Source organism: Vanderwaltozyma polyspora, genomic scaffold, assembly GCF_000150035.1.
Source record: "Vanderwaltozyma polyspora DSM 70294 KpolScaffold1048 genomic scaffold, whole genome shotgun sequence".
NCBI lineage: Eukaryota > Fungi > Ascomycota > Saccharomycetes > Saccharomycetales > Saccharomycetaceae > Vanderwaltozyma > Vanderwaltozyma polyspora.
Window position 1 is genome coordinate 31,367 of NW_001834685.1, and position 27,127 is coordinate 58,493.

Consider the following 27,127-nt stretch of genomic DNA (forward strand, 5'->3'; position numbering starts at 1 on the left):
GACTTTAAAATAAGCTGACACAATTAGTTTGTATATTTCTTAATTTTTTGATCGATTTATATACCTATCTATCTATCTATCTATTTAGATATACATATATGTCTGTTTATCAGTACATATCATTGATTCTTCATTCATGATATAAAAATATAACATTACATCCCATCACATAACAATATACTAAAGATACAAAATTTTCAATACAAATTTAATGATTATAAAAGCTAGGTTCATCAAACAAATCCCCTGAGGGGATCATGCCAGAAGGCAAACAATTTTCATGATTGCTTGTTGTTCTGTTATTACTATTATTATTGTTGTTATTACCACTACTGCTATTGTTGTTTTGATTAGTATTGATATTAATGCCACTAAGGTTGTTAATGGGATGAGAATTGGCATTAACATTAATATCTACATTAACATTAGTATTAGCATTAGCGTTAGAATTAGCATTGGCACTTGAATTGATATTAGCGTTATTGCTACTGTTACAAGTATTGTTATAATTGATATTCGGAAATCCTTCATTAATCCCAGTCTGATGATTTCCAAATTCATTCAAAGATTGTGTCTGGTGCTTGTAATTATTCATGAACGAGGACTCTCCAATGACTCTTGTAAAAAATCTAGGTATTAAATCTACATCCGTAATTGCATTATTTGAAATGTGGTAATAGTTATTCAAACTGTTATTTAGAAAAGAAAATGAGACTGATGTCATTTCATCTGGTAAATGCTCTGATAATTCTGTCTTCTCTTCACATTTAACTGGACTCTGAGATGATCTTCCTCCAGATGATTTTGAAGCCGATGTTTTTCCAGTTCTAGTTGTAGTGGTAGTCAATAATGTTGCTTTATTATTCAATTTTCTTTGTTTGGTGCCTTTTTTCCTTGTTTGTAAAATTTTTGTTTCTTGAAGGACTAATGAACCGACGACATAACTACTGTCATCAATAACATTACATGGTGATTTCAAGTCAATTTCCTTCAAATTTATTGATTGATGCCTAGAATATGCTGGTCTTTGAGGTTCTTTCCCATGGTAATCGCATTCGGTTAAATACTGAGCTGCTGAATATGTCGAGGTTGTCCTTAATGTCAATGATGTCTGTCGGAGCATCATATTTTCTATATGATCTAAAGTTTCTACTCGTTTACTATTTCTTTTACCAAAGTAATCAGCCTCTTTTGACTCAACGCTATTTAAATTATCGTTCTCATTTTCATTTTCATTTTCATTATCATTATCATTTTCATTTTCGTTCTCATTTTCATTTTCATTTTCATTGTAATTTTCGAATTCATTAATATGATCTATAGGAGAAGAGGCATCCATTATTTGAGCCTTCCTTTTTGTACCTCTTCTTATTCTAGGTTTATTTGGTGATGAAATGTTAAGACCATTGTAGTGATTTTTAATATTTTGACGATGGAAATTTTGAATCTGTTGATTTGTTTTGGCATTGCTTACTGATGCATTGACCGTAACTTTTTGAGAAGATGTGTAATTAGATGGCGACCTTCCTCTAATAATCAATGGAGGAGTTCTCATTTCTTGTAGTGGGAAGAATATTTCTCTCGTACCATCTTTTCCAATCTCTTCTTCAATATTATCATTATCGAAATCAGATGTATTGATATTTGAAGAAGTCACAATAGCCCCTAAAGTTACATGTAGTCTAAAGTGTCTATTTTTTTGAGCAGGATTCTTAACATTTATAGAAGAGGCAAACTGTACTCTTTCGTAACGGGCTACTTTTTGTATACAATCAGATGGATAAGAATGTAGTACGCTTCTTTGAGGGTATTCATCGAGATGTTGTTCACGATGGAAGTAAAAAGTAGAATCATATTTTTTCATTTTTGTACAATTTCTTACATTGGAAGCTTCCCTAATAATTTGATGTTTAGGTAGCGCGGATGGAATTAAAGGGCACAGAGCTGGTGAAAACTGTGGACCTTTGTCACGTTTCGCAGTGTGCTGAACTAAACTAATTTCATTATAATCCTCATCACTTCTGGCTTTGATTTTTATTGCAAAATATTTAATTTTATAAGTATTGTTGTAATGATTTTCATCCAACTGTAATTCATAAGAATGCTTTAAAAACTCCTCCAAAGAGAATCCAACTGCATCAAAGGATGACACAAGGGTAAAATAATTTCTTTTGTAACCCACCCATTCATCGTCAATATAATCGAAACCTCTATCAATTCTTGGTATGATCTGGAAATAAATTTTTTCACCAGTATCAATATTTTTAACGTTATAAAAATTATTAACTAATTCAAAAGGTGGACCGACTTTAAACTGCAAAGTTGATCTTGGTGCTATTTTCAATTTTCTTTTATCGAAATAATTCGAAGTGGTGCCATCATCGTTAATATGGGTTTTAATTATTGGCGAATCTTCAATTTTAGAATTGAATTCATTTTTAATTACAATAGGATCACCAAATTCCTCTACGTCATCTCCATGAATTGAATCATTGCCTTCAGAGAAAACGTCTCTTACATGTGGGAGGAGACTAATATGTCTTTCTATTTTATTGTACCTTCCAAGGTCATCTCTAATTGGTTGTCCAATTATATGATGCCTATGGTGATGAAGTGGGACAAGATGTCGTTGATGAATAGCGGTGCTACGACGATGGCAATCGCTGTTACCTTCATCATTGATATCTTCCTCGTCCTCGTCGCCATCCTCGCCGCCATCGTCACCATCGTCGGCATCGTCCTCACCACCATCACCATGGACAACAATTCCCTGTTCTAAGATCTCGGGGTCATAATTGCAAGCCTCTTCCAAATCTTGGTGTTCTTCAATGATCAAAGGGTCAACCACAGAGTGGAAGTTCATAACTGCTCTGTTAAGCATTGCGATATTGTTGATGTTCATACCTTCTAAGGGAAAGTCAATACAGTAAAGTACAGTACGATGAAATACAATACAATACAATACAATATAATATAATTTAATATAATACAACACAATAAAAATACAAAATTGCTAATAGAAAAAGGAACAGTCTCCTTTCAGGAACCAACAACAAAAACTAATTTGAAAGGGAATCAAACAATAATATAACGTCAACGTCACAAATAGGGCTAAACGAAACAAAATTAAAAAAAAAGTAACTCTGCTAAGGACAAAGCTTCTACTTTCCTTTATATATATATACCCCTCTAATTCTATCTCTATGTCCAGATAGAAAGGTATCCCAATGGTATGGATACTTGTAATATATATTTATATATATGTGTGTGTGAGTGTGTGTTAAATATATATATATATATATATATCTTATCCCCAAAGTACAAAATACAAAATACAAAATACAAAAACGAAGCCAAAATCAAAATCACCAAAAAAGAAGACTATGTATGAACAATGAATTATAATCTCGTCCTTTTGTGGTCTTCCCTTTAAGAATTCTTCTCTAAACAACAAAAACCAACACTTGTTCAAGTATTTGTTTCCAATTGGTTCTGTTTTGCTTTGCTTTGCTTTATTTTGTAATATATAGATAGATAAAGTGTCTGCGGTAATGCAAAAATATAAAACGTTGATTTTTCTTCCTGTTGTGGAACAACTTAACAAAACTTTATGCGTTCAATTGCACACTTTTGTATATATTCCCCTATAGACATATATATACATATATATATATATATATGTATATATGCTTGTGTGTGTCTGTATGCGAACCTTTCATATTTTTTATTATTAAATAGAGGTTGTTCCAAAACAAGTTTTGCCGCTGTTAGATAAAATTTCCCTTTTCTGTAATCGAACTTCTCATTTCTGTGTCTCCTTTATATACCAATCGGTTTTCTGACACAAAAGGCACAAAAAACTCGATCAATGGATAGACTTAAAAAAATACCAGACAAACAAGAAAACTGTTCAAGAGGGAAGAAAAAAAAATAGTTGAGAAGAGAATCAATGAACAAGAAGATGATTCTCTCTGACTTTCAGATTACTACGATACCATCATTTTTTATGTAGCATTGGTACAGTCACAGCCACAGTCACAGTCCAATATTTGGAAATACATACTGTATTCCACTGCTATTCTCCTTTTTATTTTATTTTATTTTTTTTTATTTTTTTTATTTTCGATTTAGCCGCCAATATTCGTCTTCTGTCATTTTTCTACACCAATTGCCATTTCTTTTACTTTTTCATCATCTCTTTCTTGTCTCTATTTCCTGTTCTGTTCACTTTTTTCTTTTTGAACAGGCGACGTTTCGAAACTGCTCCGCTTTATTTTTTGGAAGTGTTCGATTTGATTTCGAAACCCCAAAAAATTAAAAATATCGGAAACTACATTTCACGTGATGCATGTCTTTTTTGATACGAACAAGTCCCATTTGTGGAATTGTCCGGTAGGATAGGGTACGTCGGACAGTGTTTTGTTCTTTTCTTTTTAGAGGTTATCTCGAAATCAATTCATCATGAAAAATTTTAATGTAGAGAGAAGCAGCTTAGTTCGATGAGATGAGATGAGATGAGGTGAGATGACTTTGGCCTTTTAAAAAAAGATTAGATTCATAAAACATCCTTCTTTCGATACATTTAGGTCCTTATATATTAAGATCGAGTTTTGATTTCTTCATTGTACCAACACAGATTAATAGGATAGAATACTTCAGTAATGGCAAAGAAAGCTATTGATTCGAGAATTCCTTCTCTGATTAGAAATGGTGTACAAACGAAACAAAGATCCTTCTTTGTGATTGTTGGTGACAAGGCTCGTAATCAGTTGCCAAACTTACACTATCTAATGATGAGCGCTGATTTGAAGATGAATAAATCTGTTTTGTGGGCCTATAAGAAGAAATTATTAGGGTTCACCTCTCATAGAAAGAAAAGGGAAGCTAAGATTAAAAAGGAAATCAAAAGAGGCACTAGAGAAGTTAATGATCAAGACCCTTTTGAAACTTTCATCTCAAACCAAAATATTAGATACGTCTATTATAAAGAAACGGAAAAAATTTTGGGTAATACTTATGGTATGTGTATCTTACAAGATTTTGAAGGTTTGACTCCAAATCTATTAGCAAGAACTATCGAAACAGTCGAAGGTGGTGGTATCGTAGTCATCCTATTGAAATCAATGACCTCTTTGAAACAATTGTATACTATGACCATGGATATCCATTCCCGTTATCGTACAGAAGCCCACAATGACGTGGTCGCAAGATTCAACGAAAGATTTATCCTTTCCTTGGGCTCAAACCCAAATTGTTTGGTTGTAGATGATGAATTAAATGTCCTTCCTTTGTCTGGTGGTAAACATGTGAAGCCATTGCCTCCTGTTGACAATGAAGACATGACTCCAAAACAAATAGAATTAAAAGATTTGAAAGAATCATTAGAAGATGTCCAACCAGCTGGCTCTTTGGTTTCTTTGGCTAAAACTGTAAACCAAGCTCATGCAATTTTGTCATTTATTGATGCAATCTCAGAAAAAACTTTGAACTCTACTGTTACTTTAACTGCCGGTAGAGGTCGTGGTAAATCTGCTGCTTTAGGTATCTCCATAGCAGCAGCTGTATCCCATGGTTACTCTAACATTTTTGTCACTTCACCTTCCCCAGAAAACTTGAAAACCTTATTTGAATTCATCTTTAAGGCTTTCGATGCTTTGGGTTATCAAGAACATATTGATTATGATATTATCCAATCAACAAACCCACAGTTTAACAAAGCTATCGTCAGAGTAGATATTAAGAGGGATCACAGACAAACAATTCAATATATCATGCCTCAAGACCACCAAGTTTTGGGTCAAGCTGAATTGGTAGTCATTGATGAAGCTGCTGCTATCCCACTACCTATTGTCAAGAAGTTATTAGGTTCATACTTAGTATTCATGGCTTCCACTATTAACGGTTATGAAGGTACTGGTAGATCCTTATCTTTGAAATTAATTCAACAACTGAGAACTCAATCCACTACTTCTGGTCGTGAAAATTCCCAAACCGAAATTGTTTCAAGAGATAAGAAGCAAACTGATTCAGGCATTTACGATTCCGCACGTCAATTAAGAGAAATTAGTCTAGATGAACCAATTAGATACGCTCCAGGTGATCCAGTCGAAAAATGGTTAAACAAATTGTTATGTCTAGATGTCACATTAATGAAGAGTGCAAGGTTCGCCTCTAAGGGTACTCCTCATCCTTCTCAATGTAATTTGTTTATTGTTAATAGAGATACTTTATTCTCATACCATCCTGTATCTGAATCCTTCTTGGAAAAAATGATGGCTTTATATGTTGCATCACACTACAAGAACTCTCCAAATGACTTACAATTAATGAGTGATGCTCCTGCCCATCAATTATTTGTTTTATTGCCTCCAATTGATCCAAAAGATGGTGGCAGAATTCCTGATCCATTATGTGTTGTCCAAATTGCATTGGAAGGTGAAATTTCTAAGGACAGCGTCAGAAATTCACTTTCTCGTGGTCAAAGAGCTGGTGGCGACTTGATTCCATGGTTAGTTTCTCAACAATTTCAAGATGAAGAATTTGCAGGTCTAAGTGGTGCCCGTGTTGTTAGAATTGCAACAAACCCTGAATATGCCTCTATGGGTTATGGTTCTCGTGCTATTGAACTATTAAGAGACTATTTTGAAGGTAAGTTTACCGATATGTCAGAAGATGCTACTCCAAAGGACTACACAATCAAGAGAGTTTCTGATAAGGAATTGGAAAAGACTAATTTATTGAAAGATGATATCAAGATGAGAGATGCAAAAACATTACCACCTTTGTTATTGAAGTTATCTGAACAACCACCTAATTTCTTGCATTACTTAGGTGTTTCATATGGTTTGACTCAACAGTTACATAAATTTTGGAGAAATAATAAATTTGTTCCAGTATATCTACGTCAAACTGCTAATGACTTAACTGGTGAACATACATGTGTAATGTTGAATGTTTTACAAGGCAGAGAATCAAACTGGTTAGTAGCTTTTTCCAATGATTTCCACAAAAGATTTCTATCGTTACTGTCGTATGACTTCAACAAATTTACTTCAGTCCAAGCCTTAAGCGTTATAGAAAGTGCTAAAAAAGCAGCCGAGCTTGCTAACTCTGATTTCAAAGTAAAAGAATTAACCAAAGAACAACTGGACGAAGTTTTATCTCCATTTGATTTAAAGAGATTGGAAAGTTATTCTAACAATTTGCTTGATTACCATGTTATTGTAGATTTACTTCCAACTTTAGCATTACTATATTTTGCTGGTAAGTTTGGTAATGAAGTCAGTTTATCTAGCGTTCAAAGTGCTATCTTATTAGCTATTGGTTTACAACGTAAGAGTATTGATACCATTTCCAAGGAATTGAACTTACCTGCCAACCAAACGATTGCTATGTTTGCTAAGATCATGAGAAAGATTTCCGTACATTTACGTCAAGTATTAAGTGAATCCATCGAACAAAGTTTGCCAGCAGTAAATGATGAAGTAATTGCAGAAATGGACGGTGAAGAAATCAAATCATACAATGCAGCAGATGCGATGGATAAAATAGAAGATGATTTAGAGGAAGCTGGCTCTGAAGCCATCAAGGCTATGAGAGATAAGCAAAAAGAATTAATCAATTCTCTAAATTTGGATAAATATTCAATTAATGAAGCTGGTGAAGGTTGGTCTGAAAGTAAAGAAGCGCTTGATAAAGCAGCTAAAAAGGGTGGTGTTGTATCAGTAAAATCTGGTAAGAGAAAGACCACCGAAAATTCACAAGATATTTATTCAGAAGAAATGAATATTTTAAAGAAGAGTAAGAAATCTAAAAAATCTTCTAAATAAGTCAACCGAGTTGAAACAATTAAATACTTTAAATAAATAAATTGTATAATAATATATAGATTAATTCATTAACATCGAGATAGTTTTAATTATGGCAGAAAAGTCTTGTTTAGTATAATATTAGCATACTATTATAGTAATATCATTTAACAGTGAATATACAGCTATAAAAAAATCGACACGAGTAAAGTATATACAAGTCTATTTTTGTTTTAATCCTTCATATTGTGAGTGCAATGATGATTATTAAACATGATTGCCATTAGAGCAGAAATATAACATGTTTTTGGGTGACATGATAATACTAAAACGGTGACAAACCAGATATCAAAATACTGAAGTTATTCAATAGCATAAAAAACAAAACTATACATATAACCACATAAGATTTTCAGATATTTAGAGTAGTGTTTTTAGGGATTAGGCTTTCTTTGGATGTTTAATGGATAAAGCATAGACATCCAAGTAAGAGGTGAATTCGAAAATAATTTCGTTAATGAATAAAGCATGGGTACCAAAAGAGATACCTAAACCTAACCACACCAAGGCCTTTACTACCTCTTCAGGATCTTTTCTTAAGATGAAGACAGCAACATTGTAGAAAATCAATTGAACAGAAGGAATGAACATTGGTAGATTTAGCATTGGGAAAGGTTGCTTAGTCAAATGACTTACGATAATTCTTCCAACTACGAAAGCAGCGGTTAAACCAATTGTTAAAACGAATGGTAAAGTGATGAAGGAAGGTTCCACAATGATAACTGTGAAAACCGAGAAGAAGAAGACAAAGAATGGCAACAAGCCCTTCATAGCAGCATCAACCTTAGCATCACATGTGTTCTTATCAGGAGTAGACGCCCTATAATAAGTTATGACGTTTCTTCTTGCAGATAAAGTATTGAATAATAAACCTAATGTACAGAAGACGAAGACGAAATGAATGAATTCGACATTGAATGGCTCTGAACCGATAGGAATGGTACATAGATTATAATGCCAAACAGCTTCATCACCATAAATAGCAGAAAGGACGAAAATGGCGGCAATGATTAAGATACCTTCAACAGGGCCTGAGAATTCACTTAAGAATAACTTATGAGTGTGAAACTCTTCCCAAGTACTCAAATAAAAATTTAATAGTAAAGTGAATTGACTCAATATCAACAAGACGGTGTAACCGGTACGACTTGCTGAGCAGAAAGGTATCAAAGATAAAGTAGTATTTATAGAATCGATACAATGATCGAACAATTCACCTAAAGGACCGGATTGACCAGTTCGTCTTGCATGAATACCATCACAAGCGTCGAAAGTTTGATAAAAGAAAATACCAATAGCATAGGAAAGATAAGCCCAACCTGGAGAACCTTGAGTCAAAGTAGGATCTACAATCAAAACAGTGATAAAATTAATCACAATGAATGCAAAACCTAATAGAGTAACCACATTAGGAGCCATCCATGCAGGGAAAATTGGAGCAAATTTTTGCCAATAAGGTTTCAAAACATATTTAGTGACTAAAGAACGGTCTTCACTTTGATATTTATATTCTTTCAAACTTGAAAGACTTGAATAAGGAACAAAGAAACCCATACTATTTGTATTTTTTTTTTGTTTTCTTATCTATGTAGAACTCACCAACTTGTCAGTATTATCTCAGTCCAAACCTTGTTCAATTCCAAAAAAACAGACTCAGTACCAACCTAGTTGATTCCAAAACCTTTAAAAAGTGATGAGTTGTGCAGTCAAAATGATCAATCTAAGAGACCTAAACAATCCTTAAACCTTTCGAGACCAGAACAGATCAAACAAGTTCGAACCCGAAAATATTTGTGGTGATAACGACAAATGGTGATGCAACATGTGAAATAATTGACATATAACAACAACGACAGATGTGCCTTCGAAACTCTTAACTCGAAAGTCGAAAGTCGAAAGTCGAAACTTTAAATTTAAAGTTTTCATTACAATCAGATCGAGAATTTAGATCTTGAGATCTTGTTGTGTTGAGCATGTGAAGGAATAAGGAGATGAAGCTGGAAGTTTCGATGATATCGAAAGAAGGTCAACCTCATCGCAAGAGTTGTTTTGGTGGAACTGTTGCAATGTTGTGAGTTGTATAAGTAAGTGTGTTCTGTTCGATGAGATGTATTAGTTTGTGGAGGTGTAGAAGCAGAGGGGAGGGGGGAATGGTTTAATAGGTTTGTAAGATTGTACAAAGTGGTAGGTCAAACGTCGATATTGATTGATTGGGAGTTATGGTTGCCAAGAAAGTTGTGTTGGTGGGGATCAGTGGTTGTTCTTCAAGTGGTAAGACTGTATGTATAACTATATGACTTTTTTATTTGTTTTATTTGTTTTAATACGATTTTGCATTCGTAATTGTAATTGTAATTGTAATTATTACAGGAAATGAATTAGGTACTAACAATGAATGAGAACAAAAAACATGTAATGATGGTAGACTATTGCCAAACTGACGTCACAGTTATTTCCTAAAGCTGTGTTGATTCATGAAGATGATTTTTATAAACATGACAAGGACATCCCTGTTGATCCGGTTTATAACATCCAGAATTGGGATTCTGCAGGGGCTTTAGATATGGAGTTGTTGGAAAATGAATTGTGTCAAATCAAGTCTACTGGTGAGATACGTTCGAAGTTGATCCATAATGACAATGTGGATGACTTGTCTAAGTTTAAATTAGACACGAGTTACGTGGACAAGATCAAACAGTTGTATGGTTCTATCGATCCAAGTGTGAAGGTTATTCTTGTTGATGGATTCATGTTGTACAATGATAAAAGAATATCCGATCTATTCGATTTGAAACTATTGATCAGATCACCATACAGTGTCTTGAAACAACGGAGAGCCGCACGCTCAGGGTACCAGACGTTGGACTCGTTTTGGAAAGATCCTCCTTATTATTTCGATGAATTCGTTTACAAGTCATATGTCGAAACTCATGGGTTCCTTTTTAAAGATCACAACGTCGAAGGTGAATTAAATCCTGCTATTGCAAAGGAAATTAGGGACTTCAACAATGGAGACGGCGTAGCAATTAAAGACGCTATCTCCTGGGTTTGTCATAATATCATTGACTTGTGTAAAAACATATAGACTTTACATATACATGTATTTGTATTTTAATAATACCGTTTTAAGGGAATTTATAACTAATGGTGACTGACTAATCCGAGATATCCAATTAGTGTCTAGACACAATCTATTTAAGGAATATCTATTTCACAGTGAACGAAATGCTGACATATTATATACTACATAGAGTGATGAGGGGAGGGGGGGTGGTGACTATAAAGATCCATCAAATAACAAAAATCTATTTAATAGGAAACGGAAAATGCAATAGCATTAATTTTTTAACCACCTTTCCTTTCATTTTCATCATCATCCAAACCTTCGGCTGTCAATCTTTCCCAAGTTCTCTCAACAATCTTCTTTATCATCTCAACAGTTTCAGGTTTCACATCACCCAAAGGTTTGACATTGTTCAATTTGTAAGCCGGTTCAAGCTGGACGTCATCCAAAACTATAATATTCTTGCCTGACCATCTGGTATCGGAAAAAGTCTTGTACAAAGCATCAAATATAGCTTGTCCCTGCTTGCTAACACCTTTACCAACCAACACGTCCCTCTTCGTAACTTCAACTAAAGTATTGTCCAAGGACTTTTGTACTCTGTCCAAATTGACAAAAGATGGCTTCAACTGCTGTTTCTTGAAAGTATTATTCAAAGGTTTCTCACCAATAACATCAACTGACTTAATAAAACTACATTTAATAATCTTAAAGGATCCAACACCTTTTTTCAAAGAGGTTTGGATCGTTATGGTATTATTGCTGGAATTATATGAGTATACTGTCCCTTCAGTGACCATATCCAAAACATTAGTCACCTTGACCTTGAAACCTAACACATTCTCCAAATTCAAACTCATTGTTATAATCAATACAATCAATTTCTGACAACCTTGATTTGATGTACAGATCTATAAATCTTTATATGTATCTAACCAGCGTTCTTCTCTAAAAACACCAAATCAAATCCAATTTCGACCAAATAAAAGGGAACCCTAACAAAGAAAAACCTTCTAAACAACAATCCACAACGAATCTAACTGTAACGCTACTAACCTGGACCTTATGAACCCTGTTTATCCAAAACTTCCATCGCTTATCCTTCAAGTACAGTAATTTTAAACGTTCCCATTTTTTCATAATTTTATTGAAGTTTGATATCAAATGGTGAAACTTTCCTTTACTTTAATGGAACTTATAGAAATTATGAATATTTAGTTAAGAAATAGTTGATTTATGTGTTGATTTGACCAGGAACAAGAGGCTAAGGACCAGGAGGTGAGGTTTTATTGATTATAATTTTGATTTTTGAAACTTCTTCTAGTTTTATTGCGATTCTTTTGGTTGGTAGAGCAGTTTTTAGAATTGGGGGAACTTCTTTGTTTCTAAGGTAATGGTCAAAGGATACATTAGAAAGGCATTATCATTAATTGATTTGATTTGATTTAGGGTTATTGTGGAGTTGATTTAGATTATAAATACTTGTTTACTGTTCTTCGTTCTTAGAAGTTCTATTTGTATTAGTAAGGAAGAGAGAAAGAGTTCAAATAATAGGGATGCAAGAGGGGAAAGTTGAATTTGATGTAAAGGATAATAAAGATCCGGTGAACCGTTCTGTTTCTGTAGGGAATCTTCGACAGTACAATGAGTTGAAGCGAACTACTGGGTTTTTGAATGATGTGAATTCAGAATTTGAAAGTAATAATTTGTTTCAAAATTTATCAAGCGTCAAATTACAAAGAAACTCGTCATTAGATGAAACTCGTCTTCACAGTTCTGCACAAAAGTATCCCCATAAAATAAACACTTTTGATCCAACTTCTTCTATGGGCATGCCTAGTGTCTTATCACCTACCGGTTCGTCTTCTTTGTCTCCCATTTCTTCTGGAAGTTTTAAGTCCAGGGCAGGTTTGGATGGGAATTCTACTACGATGGCGAATGATGATAACATGAGAGACTTGACATGTTCAAGCCAAACTGACATTTCGGATTTTGAATTGGATAATATCAATGGTTTTCAAATCGAACCAGAGGCTTCTGATAAAATTGAAATTCCTGATACTGAAGAAGATGAAGAATTCCAAAATGTAGATGAAATCGACGGGCCTATATCCAACAACAATATTGTCGAAGATAATAAAAATTTCAATAACAATAATCAAATAAGCACAGATAAAAATGAAGTCGATTATAATATGCCAATTGATGCTCAGTTAAAAAAATCACTGGAAGAAAGAGCAGCGGATTTTGAAAAATCTACAGAAGTTCATAGTATAGCTACACCTAAAATAGATTGGCATTTGAAAAATTACTACGGTTTAGAAAGAGAATTGCCAGAATGGTTTACGCTTGCTGATTACACACATATTCCTCAAACAAAATCACAATTTGATAAGCATAATATAGTCCCAGGAAAATTTATAAATGATGAAGATTATGCTAGGACAATTATACAGTCATTATTAGAAAATTTGATTGAACAGCCAAGTTCAAATATAATGGCATTATCATATATAGCATTAGGAATAAATCCTGAATCAGATTCAGTAACGAACCAATTAAATTTTATGAAGAGAAATAATCTATTTATTGTAGAAATCGGTTTAGACAAAATAGTAAAAAGTTTTTTTAAAATAGCAAGTTCGTGCAGAGATGCAAACAGTAATTTGAGAAAACATACTGTACTTTTATTTTACTCAAGTACTATACTTTTTTGTATTATTAGCATTTGCATAGAGGAAAGAAATAATAATGAGAAAATTATCAAAGAAGCAATTTCAACTTTTGATAAACTAAAATTATTACAATTTTTAACAAAATATATAGAGCATTGGAGATGGAATAGTAGACTTTCTATGAGAATAAGAAATATTATTAGTTTATTGTTCAAGGCGTTAACATTACAATTTGGTGATCAAGATATTTATAGGGAAACAAAGTATACTATCGAAAAAGTACATGGAATTAAGCGAAGTGAAGGCTGTCAAAATATGAAACTGGATATTTCACCCCTGCATTATCAAGCATTTAGAGAGGACATTGTCTCAAGATATCCTGATTTTGATCCTCCCAGCGAAAATTTGCCAAAGGATATCGACAACTCTAATTCTTTATCTCAGTTTTTGGAGATACCAAGATCTAAAGTAAGAAACCCAATTAATATGACTTTGGCAGTACCTGAACAACACCTCGCAACTCCAGCACCATCACCCCCAAGCTCGCCTACATTTTTTCCTATTAATCCATCATCAAGACCAAGAAAATCGTTTCAAACAAACATGGCATATCCATGTTTATACCCATCAGATAATGAAAGTGGAGATGATGATTTAACGAAGAGAACACAAATAAATGAATCCTATCTTGATAAAGACATAGTTGTTCCATATAGTATTCAAGAAGCCACCAAGATATTGAGTGATAACCTAAGAATTAAATTAAGTAACAAGCAACTATGGCATGAAAGAGATCTTTTCATGATGAGTGAACGTGGTTGGAACATGGATAGGACAAAAGGGCCTTATAATTATAAGCTTGTTGGTTCTACTGAAGAAAATGAAGAAAGTATCGAAATAATGAAAAGAATTGAATCATATTACGAAGATTGCTTACCCTCTTTTAACTCCCTAGTATTTGTCCTCTTACAAACAATGGAATCGAACATGTCTAATATTGATTACCGTATTGCCGACATTGGAGATATCGCTACAGAGGAGGAGTTAATACCACAACTAGAGATTTCAAGAGCAAAAGAAATATCATTAAAGTCTTCATCAGGGATTCTCTACCAAATGTTAATTTGGTTTAAGCTTAATCATATACTGAAATTTGAGTATCTCTGTGTTCTACTGTATGATTCCCGATTTATCAATATCTCTACCACTATCCTTAATAAATATTCAGAGGCATATTTAGAGAAAGTTTTTGATCGAATGATGAAGCCCAAGCATTCTATTTGGAAAGAGTGTTCGAAATATTGCCAATACGAGACATCCGATGTGGCAAAATCGCACCAAGAAAGTTGTATCGATGACAATATCTTAGCCTCTTTTACATATATGTTTAAAATATTGAAAAAAATCACCGGTAGCAAAACTCAAAGATTAAAAGAATTACCACTATCAATCGGATTATTATTCAGAAGATATTTTAGAGCATTTAATCTAGATGTATACCATCCAATTTTAAAGATCGTGAAAGAATTGACGCCATTCAAAAACAAGAGATGGAAGTCAGAGCATATGGAACTGATTTCTGGTGTATACTTGTACGAAAAACTTGAACTAATAGATAACTGGGTTACCGGAAAGGATATATCCAACGAACTAAGTGATGCGTGTGGTCAAGAAATAGCATTAAGAGCACTGTTACAATTCTACAATTTTTTCCATTACGAAGAAGCCATGGCAGGTTTAGGTTACGGTACTAGAACAAATGTAAACCAGTGTCTACTAAATAAAGAAACCGATACATATTCCGTATGAGAACATTTGAAACCCAGATCACCGCCCCATCAATCATGTACAATCTGTCTCTTCAATTGTTTTCTTTTTTATTATTGGTCTTCCTTTGATTCATTAGAACTGGCCTGGTGTCGTTGCGTTTCACCCTGCAATTCTGCTAACGCTGGAGCAATTGAAACAAAACCTTTTAAATATCCTCACAAGTACGTACTTAACATATATAGATATCCTAATATCATCGTCATAGAACAGCTTAATTACTCGTTACCCAGTTAATTGGTGGTGACATCCAAGTTACCATCAATCCTTTCCCTTTGTTCACTTTAAACCTGTTGCACATTATTATCACTTATTACGAAACCATTTGTTTATCTCATCGAAATATCAAATTGATTTAAGAAACAAACATATAGAATAACTAAAGGTTAACTTAGTGGATAATAGAAGAGAAAATTGATTAAAGTGGTTGTAAGAGCTGTATTGATTGGATTGACGTCTCAATTTCAGGATTTATATGATCAAGTTATGAACTTTGAAGTTAATTTACAGTCTATTGTGGAAGGGCTCGTTCCCCAGGGACTTCCACCGCCATCGATTCGAACGTTATCCTATGATTTATCACGTTATTTGCATTCGCCTAATAAGAATTCTTCACATTTGGATTCTGTTTTGGCAATTTATAGAAGGCAGGTTCCTTATACTTTGGAGAATAATAAGAAATGGGATTCTTTGAAAAATATTGTAGAGAATATATCAAATTTTGACAATTCTGAAGAGATGTTTAGATTTCTTTCCAATTCACATTTATTATCACCTACAAGACCACAACGAGACTCTATGATATCGGTGAACCATAATTCTTTGAGCCCAGAAGTTTTGAATAGAAATGACCATCTTTTAAGTCCTATGAAATCGCCAAGTGTTTATGCTGAATCTTTTGAAAATTTAGATAGATTTTCCGCCATTTCATCTCATCAAAGTTACCAACCTTATAGAAATTTTAATCCTAATAACCTTTCCACTTTGGAGAATTTAGTTAAACCTTACTATACAAAGTTGGGATCTGAAGATGATATGTTGAATTATGTGCCTTATACATTATTGGCAACAACATCAGATATGTTCCCAATGGAATTTGGAAAAATACGGATACCCGAAAACATTGCTAATGCAGAAAGTGGATTATTGCATAAATTATTTGAAGCTGGTCTTTTATATCAAAGGTTGAATAGTATCGTGGAACATTATAGATCCATTAGTATATCGCCGATGAAGAAAACTTTATTGGTTCAAATTGGCCAGAGTTTAAGAAACTATACAGGATTTGTCAATAGCCTGTCAGCATCAAGCAAAAATAATTCACTTACCTTGAAATCTTTATATTCCAAGATTTTCGATCAGATTATTCAATTGAGATATTACAATAAAGTTCTGGAACATTTCGAGGATACCGACGGTGATGCTTATCTGTCACAATTGAATAATTTGAGAATGCATGGCGATCCTATAGTCCAAGATTTAAGTATTAGGTTGTTTTCAAGTTTAATATCATATTATTATGAATATTTGACCAATTGGCTCACTTTGGGAAAACTAGTTTCAATAAATAACGAATTTTTCATCCAGGAATCAAAAGATTCTGAATTTATTCCGTACATTTTAAACAAAAGCAAAATTCCAGATTTCATACCAAAAAACATGGTTTCCAAAATTGTCATCATCGGTAAAACATATATCTTCCTACAGAAATATTGTAAAGAACTTCAATATTGTAATGCATTTTCAAAAGATTACAGTAATAAATATAGTCAAATCCAATCTCAAGAGGTTTCACCTGAATTATTCAGCATTATCAATGAGCAATACCATGAAATAGTCGATTATACCAATAAAGTTTTAATAGAAAAGTTTCACTATATGAAAGTAGTAAATATACTAAAAGATATATTGTTAATGGGAAAAAGTGATATCGTTGAAGTACTGATAGAAAGAGCTAGTGATGTTCTTAGCGCACCATCTGAATCACTATCCAGCTACGAACTGACCAGATTTTTACAAGAAGCAGTACAGAATTCAAGTTTTAGAAATTGGTTAAACCAGGGTGATAGAAATTTTGTTATCAATGGGTTAGATGCAAGGGTATTGGACTTAGGTCATGGATCAATTGGCTGGGATGTGTTCACGTTAGATTACATAATCGAGCCTCCATTATCTATAGTGTTAAATGTGAATAGGCAAAATAGTAAAAAAGAATATTTGAGAATATTCAATTTCCTTTGGAGATTCAAAAAGAACAATTATTTTTCAAAAAGAGAAAAACTAAGGTCAAATATGTTGATCAGAGAACTGAAAAAAATACAAAGGAACAGACCATTGGTTCGAGATATTTTATCGAAAGTTTCTAAAATCAATGTTTTAGAATCACAAATTCAACAATTCAATTCAAAACTAGAGAGATACTGTTTTCAAGATATTATAGACAAGAATTTTAAGGATTTTGAAACTAAACTTTCCTCAACAAAAACCGAAAATTCTAGCCATTCCTTAAAAACAATAAAACTTAAAAGTGGATTAATCGTGCTTGATGGAATTTTAAAAGCAAAAAATCAACCGTTTAACACACATGAAAAATCACATTCAGATGATGATTCTGAACCAAACATCGATGGGTTAGACAATATTCATAATCAATACCTGTCTAATATGTTATCGCACAAGTTATTAGCATCTGCCTCTTCAGAATCAATCGGGACATTCTCTGAGCAGCCTTATTCAACATCTTTGATATTCTTATTGAACTCGATTTATGAATTTTCAACACATTTTACTGCACTCAATGATGTCACTCATGAAGTACTTATCCAGTTAAATCTTCATAGCCAACAGGAAATGAACCACTTACTTTCAAGGTTTAACACTGTACTAACTAATATTGTTGTACAATATAAAAAATTCAGGACACAGTCTCTGTTGTTAATCAAAGATTTAAGAGCAGATGGTAACGATGAAATGATCAAATTAAGTAGATACTTACGTTAACTACGAATTGTAATATTTAGGCATTCCATATTTCATTGCTATATATATAATGTTAAATACCATAAGTTAATAATTAATAAATTTTTATTTGTTAATGCTTATGATTAATTAAATATTAAGTATGAGATAAGTATAAGGAAGTAATTATTATATTAAGGGTAATAATGTATAAATTGAATTGCAATAATAGAAAATCCGAAGCCTTGCTTAAACTTTAATAGGGTATATGGCTCTGAGGAAGTAATTCTTGATACTAGGCTCTAGTAGTCTTTCTTCTTTTTCAAGGGTGGGTCTAGTAGTTGCAGAAATTACAGTTTCTGAATCAACCTTACCAGATTTAGTGTCAGATTCTTCTTTTAAATCTAAATCAGAGTCCATTTTTTTGGAATATTTATACTTCTCATTTAAGTTCTTCCGTACCCCGTATTCTCGTAGTATGAACATAACAAGCAGTGCCAATACAAAGCAGAAACCTGCAAATATTTGGGTATGGATATATGGATTGCTACCTTTAATAACTAGAGCTTGAGCTATAACTTCGACGACCAAGAAGAAACCTGATCCAGAGTAATTGACAAATGCCCAAGCAGGTAAGAAATCTGCAGGAGCAGTCATATCTGCAATCAAAACAGTATTCATAACATTAGCAACACCAACACAGGATCCTAGACAAATGGAAAAGAATATCAATTGAAGGAAAGTATGTGCTGGAATCCAAAAGCCGAACATAAATATTATTAGAAAGATATTTAAAATAATAGTTATATTCATCCTACCGAATCTGTCACCAAGTAGACCTATAACAGGCCTACCCACTGTTTGACTACCGTTCAAAATGGCTGTCAATGTGGAACCATCGTGTTGTGATAAACCTCTTGCAACTGCGTAAGACGCTAATGTGAAAACCATTAAATTATATCCGAAAATAGCAGCAGTAAACCAAATTGATACCAAAGGAACAAATGGTTTCTTAATGACACGCAAGGAAAACATAGTTTTAAATTCATTCTGAATTTTCTTCCATGATCTTATACCAATAGCCTTTTGAGGGTTACGTTGTTTGATCAATGAAATAGCTAGAAGAACAGTCGAAGTTGTGGAAATAGCCAAGAATCTCAATGCCCATTCTGTTCCGCCAGTATCTTGGATCAATTTATTAGTTGCCAAACCATACACAACACCTCCTAAACCTGTACCCATTAATGAAAACCCCATAGCGACAGCTCTTCTCTTTAAAAACCAACCTGGGATGACTGTGGTAGCAGGAATAAATATCAAACAAATTGATACACCAATTAGAAAGCCCTGTGTAATATATAGATGCCATAATTTGGTAGCATAAGATGCTAGGAGAAAACCTGAAAACATCAGAGCAGTACCAAATAGCATTGTAACTTTATATCCAATAGTTCTCATTAATATCATTACAAAGGGACTTAATAATTGAGCAAGAAAGACTGTCAAACCACCAATTAAAGCATAATCATACCTTGTGGCATTTGGGAATGTACCATTTGATAAATAAAAGGATAAAAATATACCAAAACTTGAGTTACAGCCCCAAGTCGAAAACATAATTAATGTAACACAGAATACTGAAACCCAACCATAACCACCATCTGGAGGCAACTCTACTTTACCAGTTGAGTGGTTTGTGAAGACTTTCTGAACTATTGACACACCATCATCATCATCACCATCATAGTCCTGGTTTTCGGTTATTCTACGAGTAATACCATTATCGAAACTCGAACTTTGATCATCGTGATTTAATTTTGTTCTATAACTAGTTATAGATGGCTCATATATATTTGATTCTTCATCGCTATGTGAAGGTAATTGTGACGCTGCGTTTCGACTATCGATTAGACGAAATGCATCCCCCACATTAAATTGTGATATCAAATATTCATTGGCAGTATTATCATCAATTGCACCAGTGTCTTCACTTGGCCCTCCTTTCACTAATATACCATGTACAGCGTTGCTAATAGTCCTTTCTATATGCGATGCTGTTCTTGAAAGGCCAAGTGATAGGCGGGATTGTGGAGCTAAAATATGATTTGAATCTTCTGAATTCAAAGTTTTCTCATGAATTCCAATTGCATTCTCTTGATCTATAGAAGAAATTACAGAACTGACTATAGAACTTACCTGATCTTGACTACTATTAGTTTCCGACATTTGTAAAAGGAATATGTACTAAGCCGTATTACCGCTACAATCAATCAAATAAGAAGCTAACAATACCGATCTCAACTTCGATAAATGGCGTAGTGTGAAATCCGCGCAGTATCCAACACCTTACAAAAAACACAATTGTAAGCTTTAAACTAAAAAAACCAAAATAATTATTATTATAGTGCTTTTAATTAATAAGCCTCCCTTTTTACTGATTTCTTGTTATTATTATTATATTTTAAGTAGTTACAGTATACTAAAAAAATATATATATATTAATCTTGAAGCTAGTGAAGTGGGATATTACATAAAAAGCTTTTGAGGATAGAGAAACTTAACCGATAGTATCTAAATTGAAGAAAGTTCTCATAATATATGGTTTAAAAAATACATATATAAACCTGACTAATTAATTCGTTAATTAGTGCCGTTGAACTTTTTCCAAAAAACAAAAACTTAGAAATGAAGGATGAGATACATACCATAGTAATAGAAGATGCATTTACCCACACAATTCAGCCTGCTATTTCCAGAATAAGGCAACAAACACATATCGGACAGCACTCAGACGAGATGAAAATAAATCCGAAATGAAAGTACTCAATGGAATTGTCTCTAGCAAACTCAAAATCATCCCATTAGTTACCACACCTACCAACTTCTGATCATGTGTTACTTACAACATATGAAAGTAAGAGTTAATCAAACATGATCTTGTTCTGAAACTTGGCAAAAATAATAACAGAAGAAATTAACTGTCAAACAAAATTGTTATTATTACTCATTGAATATTCCCTAATGCCACTCATTATCTTGGTTACTAACTTCACTATCCTACGAAAACGCTAACGAAATTCCATTGTATGCAGGTGCTAACAATACATTTACTCAGTAGATAGCCTTTGCAAAGCCAACACTAGCCTGGAAAGATTTAAATCATTCAACTCATCTCATCAGAGCCACAACAACAGAAGGTTACAGGAATCAAAATATGGAGAGACGTCATCCCTTCCCTCTTCCCATTTTTTTGTATAGGTTTTGATTAAATCTTTCTTATTTTATTTGGCTGTATCATTTTTGGTGAGTATTGATTGGGTGCCGTCGTCATACTGAATCTCTCTATTTTTAACTGTGGGCATCGCAATTACTACCTAAAAGGGTAACCAATACATCTAATTACTGTTCCTCGAGACCAAAAAATTCAAGTTAAATAACAAAAGCCGCAGCAATATTTTAGTTTTTTGTTAATTTGTTTCTGTGTAACTTCGGAGGAATATGAAAGAATGAAAAAAAAGAAAATAAAAAAAACAATTACTACGTGAAGAATACTGATAGTGCCCAGAAACACCCATAGCTGTATTACACAAGCTCGAAAAATGTTTTTTTTCTTTTTTGAGAATTGCTTTTGTCATAGGACAAAAAAAAGGAAAAAGCAATTATCATGTGACTGAAATTACACTTGACAGATATAGCTACGAACGCATTTAATTCATGTTTTTTTATGACAAAAAAAAGAAATGTGATCATCTCGACAATAAAAATTCAAGACAAAATATGAAAAATTATTCAAAAGTTAGCGATGAGGTTGAATTAAACCAAAGAGCTATGATATGAATGATTGATTTGATAAAAGTATGACCCCTCTGGTTATCAATGTTGAGCATTATATTTGGTTTCACTGTAATAAGATCTAATAGATACATTTGAGAACAAGAGGTCTAGCTTTGTGGTGTATAAACTGGAAATATGAGTGAGGACCTATTTGCTAAAGCTTTGGAAGAAAATGGAGAGAGAAAGAATGAACTTTTGCCTTTGCATGATGATATTGACATAGGAGATATATCAAGTAGTGATGAAGAATCTGAGTCAAAAAAAGAGGAAAAGGTTGGAGACATAAATGAAGATATAGCAAAAGGCGACAACGAAGCTTCAGAATCCAGCTCACCTTCAAGCTCATCATCATTATCGTCTTCTTCTGAGGGCGACGATTCCGAGACTTCTGATGATGATGATAATGATAACGAAGCTGCTGCTGAAAGTGATATCGAGGAAGAAGCCATTGATGGTCCTATTAGATCCAAAAACGAACTTACAGAAGAACCAGTTATTGGTGTGCCAGAAGACTATTTAATTGATATATCTACAGAAATTAAAAATATTGGTAAGATTAAATCTGTTATTGATAAAGATATTATTGTAGAACTTTCTGGATCTGGTGAAAATAGAATTCTTAAAGAAGGCACCATCTTCTGTTTAAATGATCGTACAATCATAGGAACTTTAGCCGAAGTGTTTGGTAAATTAACAAACCCTCTTTATAGAATAGTTGCATCAAATAAAGATTCCACTGATAATCTAAAAGAAAAAATAGGTGAAGATGTCTTCTATGTAATTAGAGATGCTCATTGGCTAGATACATTTGAATTGAAAAAAGTTAAGGGAACTGATGCTTCAAACGGCTATGATGAAGAGTTACCAGAAGAAGAACAAGAATTCTCCGATGATGAAAAGGAATCAATGTTTAAAAAAATGAAGAAGAAACAAAAGAAGAACAAAAATTCTACACGTAGTTCAGATAATTCAGAAAATGTTACCAATAGGGTGCATAAACAACCTTTAAAAAATAACTCAACCCACAAAATAAAACAGTATCCCTCCATGAAATTCCCTAACGAAACACCTCAAAGCAGCTATAGATCAAGGGATCAGCGCCAACAAGTAAATTCCAACACAACAAACAAATCGAGACCTGTACAATCAGAGTCCAATTCATATAACCGTCAAGAACCTGCAAGGAACAATATGGAATACTCACATCCAAACCACCAGTTCCAAGAACAGTATATGAACAATTATCCAAAACAGGTTCAACATCATCAAATTTATCCGCCAAACATGAATTATCCCCAACAGCCATATAACCCAGGTCCACAGTTTCAACCACCGGTACCGTATCAACAGTTCCAATATCAAGGTCATTCAAATGGTTCACAACAGTATATTCCAAATGGACCAAATGACATGCACTATCAAAATCAATACTCTTATCCTCATCACCAACCGGTTCCACCACCTCCAAACAACATGAACCAAGTAATGCAGTTACATCAATTATTAATGCAGCAACAACAACAACAACATAATCAACAACATAATCAACAACAGCAGCAACATAATCAACAAGCACCTACACCGGTAACACAGCAGTATTCATTTAAGAATAATCAGCCATCTAATCAAGATAAGCCATATAATGACTATTAGCGTTCCAGAGATTACCCTTATTTTACGTATGTCATTTTCTATATAATTTATTTAATACTACATTGACTTTGATAATAATTCATTAGCATCTTTTAGAGCCTCTTCTGGGAATCCTGCGCTTTTTGCAACTCGAATAGCATCAGAATTCATACAGACGCCTTCTTTTAATTTATGATCGTAGTAAAAACTTGTTTCATTCATTTCGACAATACCTGTTTTGAAGAATCTTATTTTCCTCTTTAATATCTCATCATTTTGTTCATCAATGATTGCTTTTAACTCTCTCCCAAAATGAGTTGCAAACAAGGTTCTGCAGCGATTATGCTTGATTAAGTATTTTAATGTCGCAAATGCTATGCTGGTACCTTCCTTTCCACTTGTACCACGCCCAATTTCATCTAAGATGGCCAATGACCTATTTGTAGCGCCTTGTAGAATAAATGAAGTTTCTATCATTTCAACCATAAATGTGCTTAACTCATTGTATAAGTCATCTGCTGAACCAACTCTACTAAAAATTTTATCAACTAAACCGATATGGGCACTTGTACATGGCAGAAAGCAACCAATTTGAGCTAAAATTACCATGATGGCATTCTGTCTTAGATATGTCGATTTCCCACCCATGTTAGGTCCAGTAATAACCCATAGATCACCTTCACTTAAAGTACAGTCATTTTTAACAAATCCTTCCAAAGAGCTAGACGATAGCCCTTCTTCGACCATAATATGCCTTCCACCTAATATTTCCAACTTATCACTTTTATCTATTTTAGGACACACTAGACCCTTTTCTTTCGCCAAAGTAGCAAATGACAGCAAAACATCCAAATAGCCTAGCTTACCTGAGATTAGACGAATATTATTGCTTCTATTTACAAACCTTTTCTTTATGTTCCTTAGTATTTCGTTTTCTTCTTGATTTATTCTTATCTGAACTAACTCGATTTTACATCCCAAATCTGCCCAAGGTTTATGGTATAGCCACCGAGATTGAGCTGATTTTTGAAGTATTTTAATCGGGTGTTCCTTCAAATGACGTTCCTCTCCTATAAAACTATTCAATTTCAATAAAGAAGAACTAGATCCCATTAGATGTATAAGATATTCGCTAGATTGTTTTTGTTTCAAATAAATATTTCTGGCTCCATATTCATCTAAAAAGAAGCTTTTATACACGTTTTTCAGATTTGCCTTTTCTTGAATTAAAGTTTCATATTCATCATGCCATTTTCTCAAATTTTCATTATAGTTTGGATTAATCATCCATGAAGTTGCTGATTCATCATAATCTCCATTCTTATCAGATTCATCTATCTCATCAAGATTATCTTGCAAATAAAATTTCTTGATTGCATTTTCATTTAAACAAGTTAATACTTCATCAGTTATAGTTTCATCAAATACTAAACCATCTGCTATATTTTTAATCAACTTTTTAGTTTTCTTTCCAGGAATATCTATTTCTTTTAATAAGTATTGCTGTATCTCTTTTGCCGACTTCAATGATTTTACTAATCCAAGTAATTCCATTGCATCCCCCTGACCAAAACTAAACCTTTGCAAAATTCTGGAAATATCACTCATAGATTTTAACATCAGAATCAATTTTCTGGTTACTTCTGTATTTTCTTTAAAATATTTAACGACATTTTGCCTATTTTTGATTTCCTCAAGATCTAATGAAGGGCCTGATAGCCACTGTGTAAGTATTCTTGTACCAGTTGGTGTCACAGTTCTTCTTAAACTTGATAACAGTGATCCTCGCTTTGAACCGTCTCTTACAGTTGCATGTAACTCAAGAGCTGTGCTAGTTCTTGAATCTATCTGCATTATTGAGGTTACAGATTGTCTTTGGGGAATTTCAAAATTCATTGAGAAATCAGGCAAGTGCTCACTAACATAAATTAATAAATTTCTCAATGATGCTAATTCCTTTTGTGCAAGGGAGTGTAGTTGTATTTTTAATAACTTCAATGTTGATTCGCATTCTGATGATGAAAACAATGGATAAAAAGAATCCATTGTTCTATGCCTTGATGGTAATTTTTGGTACTTTAAAAAATATTTTTTCAACTCTACTAGCTCTGGATACCAATCACCACTTTCAATCTTATATTTAATGATTTCTTCATCCAAAAGTATTTCTTTAGGCTGGATTCTAGTGACTGCTGATATTAAATCTTTTAAAGTGACTTGTTGTACCAGTAGTTCACCTGTAGATACGTCACACCAACTTAGTCCAACCAACATGTCAGGATTCGATATTTTGTCCATACAGTTTTCAGGGAATTCAATAGATAAAAGATAACTGTTTCCTTGAAGGTTTTGAAATGCTTCGTCTATAAATGTTCCTGGTGTTACAATCCTCGTTACTCGTCTGTAAAATTTATTAACATCATTGTCTGCAATCCCATCTTTTTTAAACTGTTGAGCAATAACAACACTGTATCCATAATCGTTAACTAAAACTTTTAAATATCTACTCAACTGACTGACTGGGAATCCAGCAAATGGGACTACACCACGACTATAATTCCTAGAGGTTAATGATATATTTAATTGAGGAGCATATTTTGTAGCATGCTCAAAATATAACTCATAAAAAGAACCCATTTGAGTGAGTACAACATTTTCCTTATAATGATCTATCAATTCTCTCACATATTGTAAAGATGGAGGAAGTTCCTGGATTTTCGTGGCCTTCTTATCAATATCTCCTAAATCTTTCTTAACAGATTTTCTATTTACAGGTAGATTTTGAACATCAACACTTTCAGAAGTAACTGGATTTGTATATCGAATTGAACTAATTGGAATTGATATTTTTGTCACTATTGGTTTACCAATATCGTTTGTTATCTGACTTTGATGTCTTATTGAATTGTATATAGTGCTTGATTTAAATATTCGTACTATTAATCTTGTAGAACCACCAGGTCGTACATTCAACATCTTAAAACATTTACAGAAACCGAACAACGATCAACATAGTTTAGCCCAACCTCTAATGAACTGTTAACCTTCTTATAATTCCATGGGATAGACCATCAGGATTTATTTTATCTCTTCTATTAAGATCCCAATATTTTTATATCGAGTATTATAAAAATATTGATATTAGCAGCGCGATGAGCTAAGTTCTGCAAGTGATATTAATTTGAGAAAGAATGATAAAAAAAAATGTGTTTGAAGTATCTTTTATTATATTTTGATAGTGATACCGGCCTTTTAATGAAATAATATCT

The 27,127-nt window shown here is 33.2% G+C and overlaps 10 protein-coding genes across 10 annotated transcripts; 5 read left to right on the forward strand and 5 right to left on the reverse strand.

The window, feature by feature from the left end:
- Window positions 1-208: 208 nt before the first annotated feature.
- Window positions 209-2,902, reverse strand: NDT80 (transcription factor NDT80; the record flags this gene model as incomplete). Its single annotated transcript, XM_001646386.1, has 1 exon — window positions 209-2,902. The coding sequence occupies one exon, from the start codon at window positions 2,900-2,902 to the stop codon at window positions 209-211; it is 2,694 nt and encodes an 897-aa protein (XP_001646436.1).
- A 1,759-nt stretch (window positions 2,903-4,661) lies between these two features.
- KRE33 (ribosome biosynthesis protein KRE33) lies at window positions 4,662-7,829 on the forward strand (the record flags this gene model as incomplete). The annotated part of the gene is made up of 1 exon (XM_001646387.1): window positions 4,662-7,829. The coding sequence occupies one exon, from the start codon at window positions 4,662-4,664 to the stop codon at window positions 7,827-7,829; it is 3,168 nt and encodes a 1,055-aa protein (XP_001646437.1).
- Window positions 7,830-8,249: 420 nt separating this feature from the next.
- Window positions 8,250-9,422, reverse strand: CPT1 (diacylglycerol cholinephosphotransferase; the record flags this gene model as incomplete). Its single annotated transcript, XM_001646388.1, has 1 exon — window positions 8,250-9,422. The coding sequence occupies one exon, from the start codon at window positions 9,420-9,422 to the stop codon at window positions 8,250-8,252; it is 1,173 nt and encodes a 390-aa protein (XP_001646438.1).
- A 1,009-nt stretch (window positions 9,423-10,431) lies between these two features.
- NRK1 (ribosylnicotinamide kinase) lies at window positions 10,432-10,953 on the forward strand (the record flags this gene model as incomplete). Its single annotated transcript, XM_001646389.1, has 1 exon — window positions 10,432-10,953. One exon carries the CDS (start codon window positions 10,432-10,434, stop codon window positions 10,951-10,953), a length of 522 nt encoding a protein of 173 aa, XP_001646439.1.
- Window positions 10,954-11,213: 260 nt separating this feature from the next.
- On the reverse strand, window positions 11,214-11,792 carry LSM12 (Lsm12p; the record flags this gene model as incomplete). The annotated part of the gene is made up of 1 exon (XM_001646390.1): window positions 11,214-11,792. One exon carries the CDS (start codon window positions 11,790-11,792, stop codon window positions 11,214-11,216), a length of 579 nt encoding a protein of 192 aa, XP_001646440.1.
- Window positions 11,793-12,488: 696 nt separating this feature from the next.
- Window positions 12,489-15,416, forward strand: FAR11 (Far11p; the record flags this gene model as incomplete). Its single annotated transcript, XM_001646391.1, has 1 exon — window positions 12,489-15,416. The coding sequence occupies one exon, from the start codon at window positions 12,489-12,491 to the stop codon at window positions 15,414-15,416; it is 2,928 nt and encodes a 975-aa protein (XP_001646441.1).
- A 504-nt stretch (window positions 15,417-15,920) lies between these two features.
- On the forward strand, window positions 15,921-18,434 carry SPC98 (Spc98p; the record flags this gene model as incomplete). Its single annotated transcript, XM_001646392.1, has 1 exon — window positions 15,921-18,434. The coding sequence occupies one exon, from the start codon at window positions 15,921-15,923 to the stop codon at window positions 18,432-18,434; it is 2,514 nt and encodes an 837-aa protein (XP_001646442.1).
- Window positions 18,435-18,641: 207 nt separating this feature from the next.
- Window positions 18,642-20,618, reverse strand: ESBP6 (Esbp6p; the record flags this gene model as incomplete). Its single annotated transcript, XM_001646393.1, has 1 exon — window positions 18,642-20,618. One exon carries the CDS (start codon window positions 20,616-20,618, stop codon window positions 18,642-18,644), a length of 1,977 nt encoding a protein of 658 aa, XP_001646443.1.
- A 1,743-nt stretch (window positions 20,619-22,361) lies between these two features.
- NAF1 (RNA-binding snoRNP assembly protein) lies at window positions 22,362-23,879 on the forward strand (the record flags this gene model as incomplete). Its single annotated transcript, XM_001646394.1, has 1 exon — window positions 22,362-23,879. The coding sequence occupies one exon, from the start codon at window positions 22,362-22,364 to the stop codon at window positions 23,877-23,879; it is 1,518 nt and encodes a 505-aa protein (XP_001646444.1).
- Window positions 23,880-23,936: 57 nt separating this feature from the next.
- MSH1 (mismatch repair ATPase MSH1) lies at window positions 23,937-26,834 on the reverse strand (the record flags this gene model as incomplete). Its single annotated transcript, XM_001646395.1, has 1 exon — window positions 23,937-26,834. The coding sequence occupies one exon, from the start codon at window positions 26,832-26,834 to the stop codon at window positions 23,937-23,939; it is 2,898 nt and encodes a 965-aa protein (XP_001646445.1).
- Window positions 26,835-27,127: the final 293 nt, after the last annotated feature.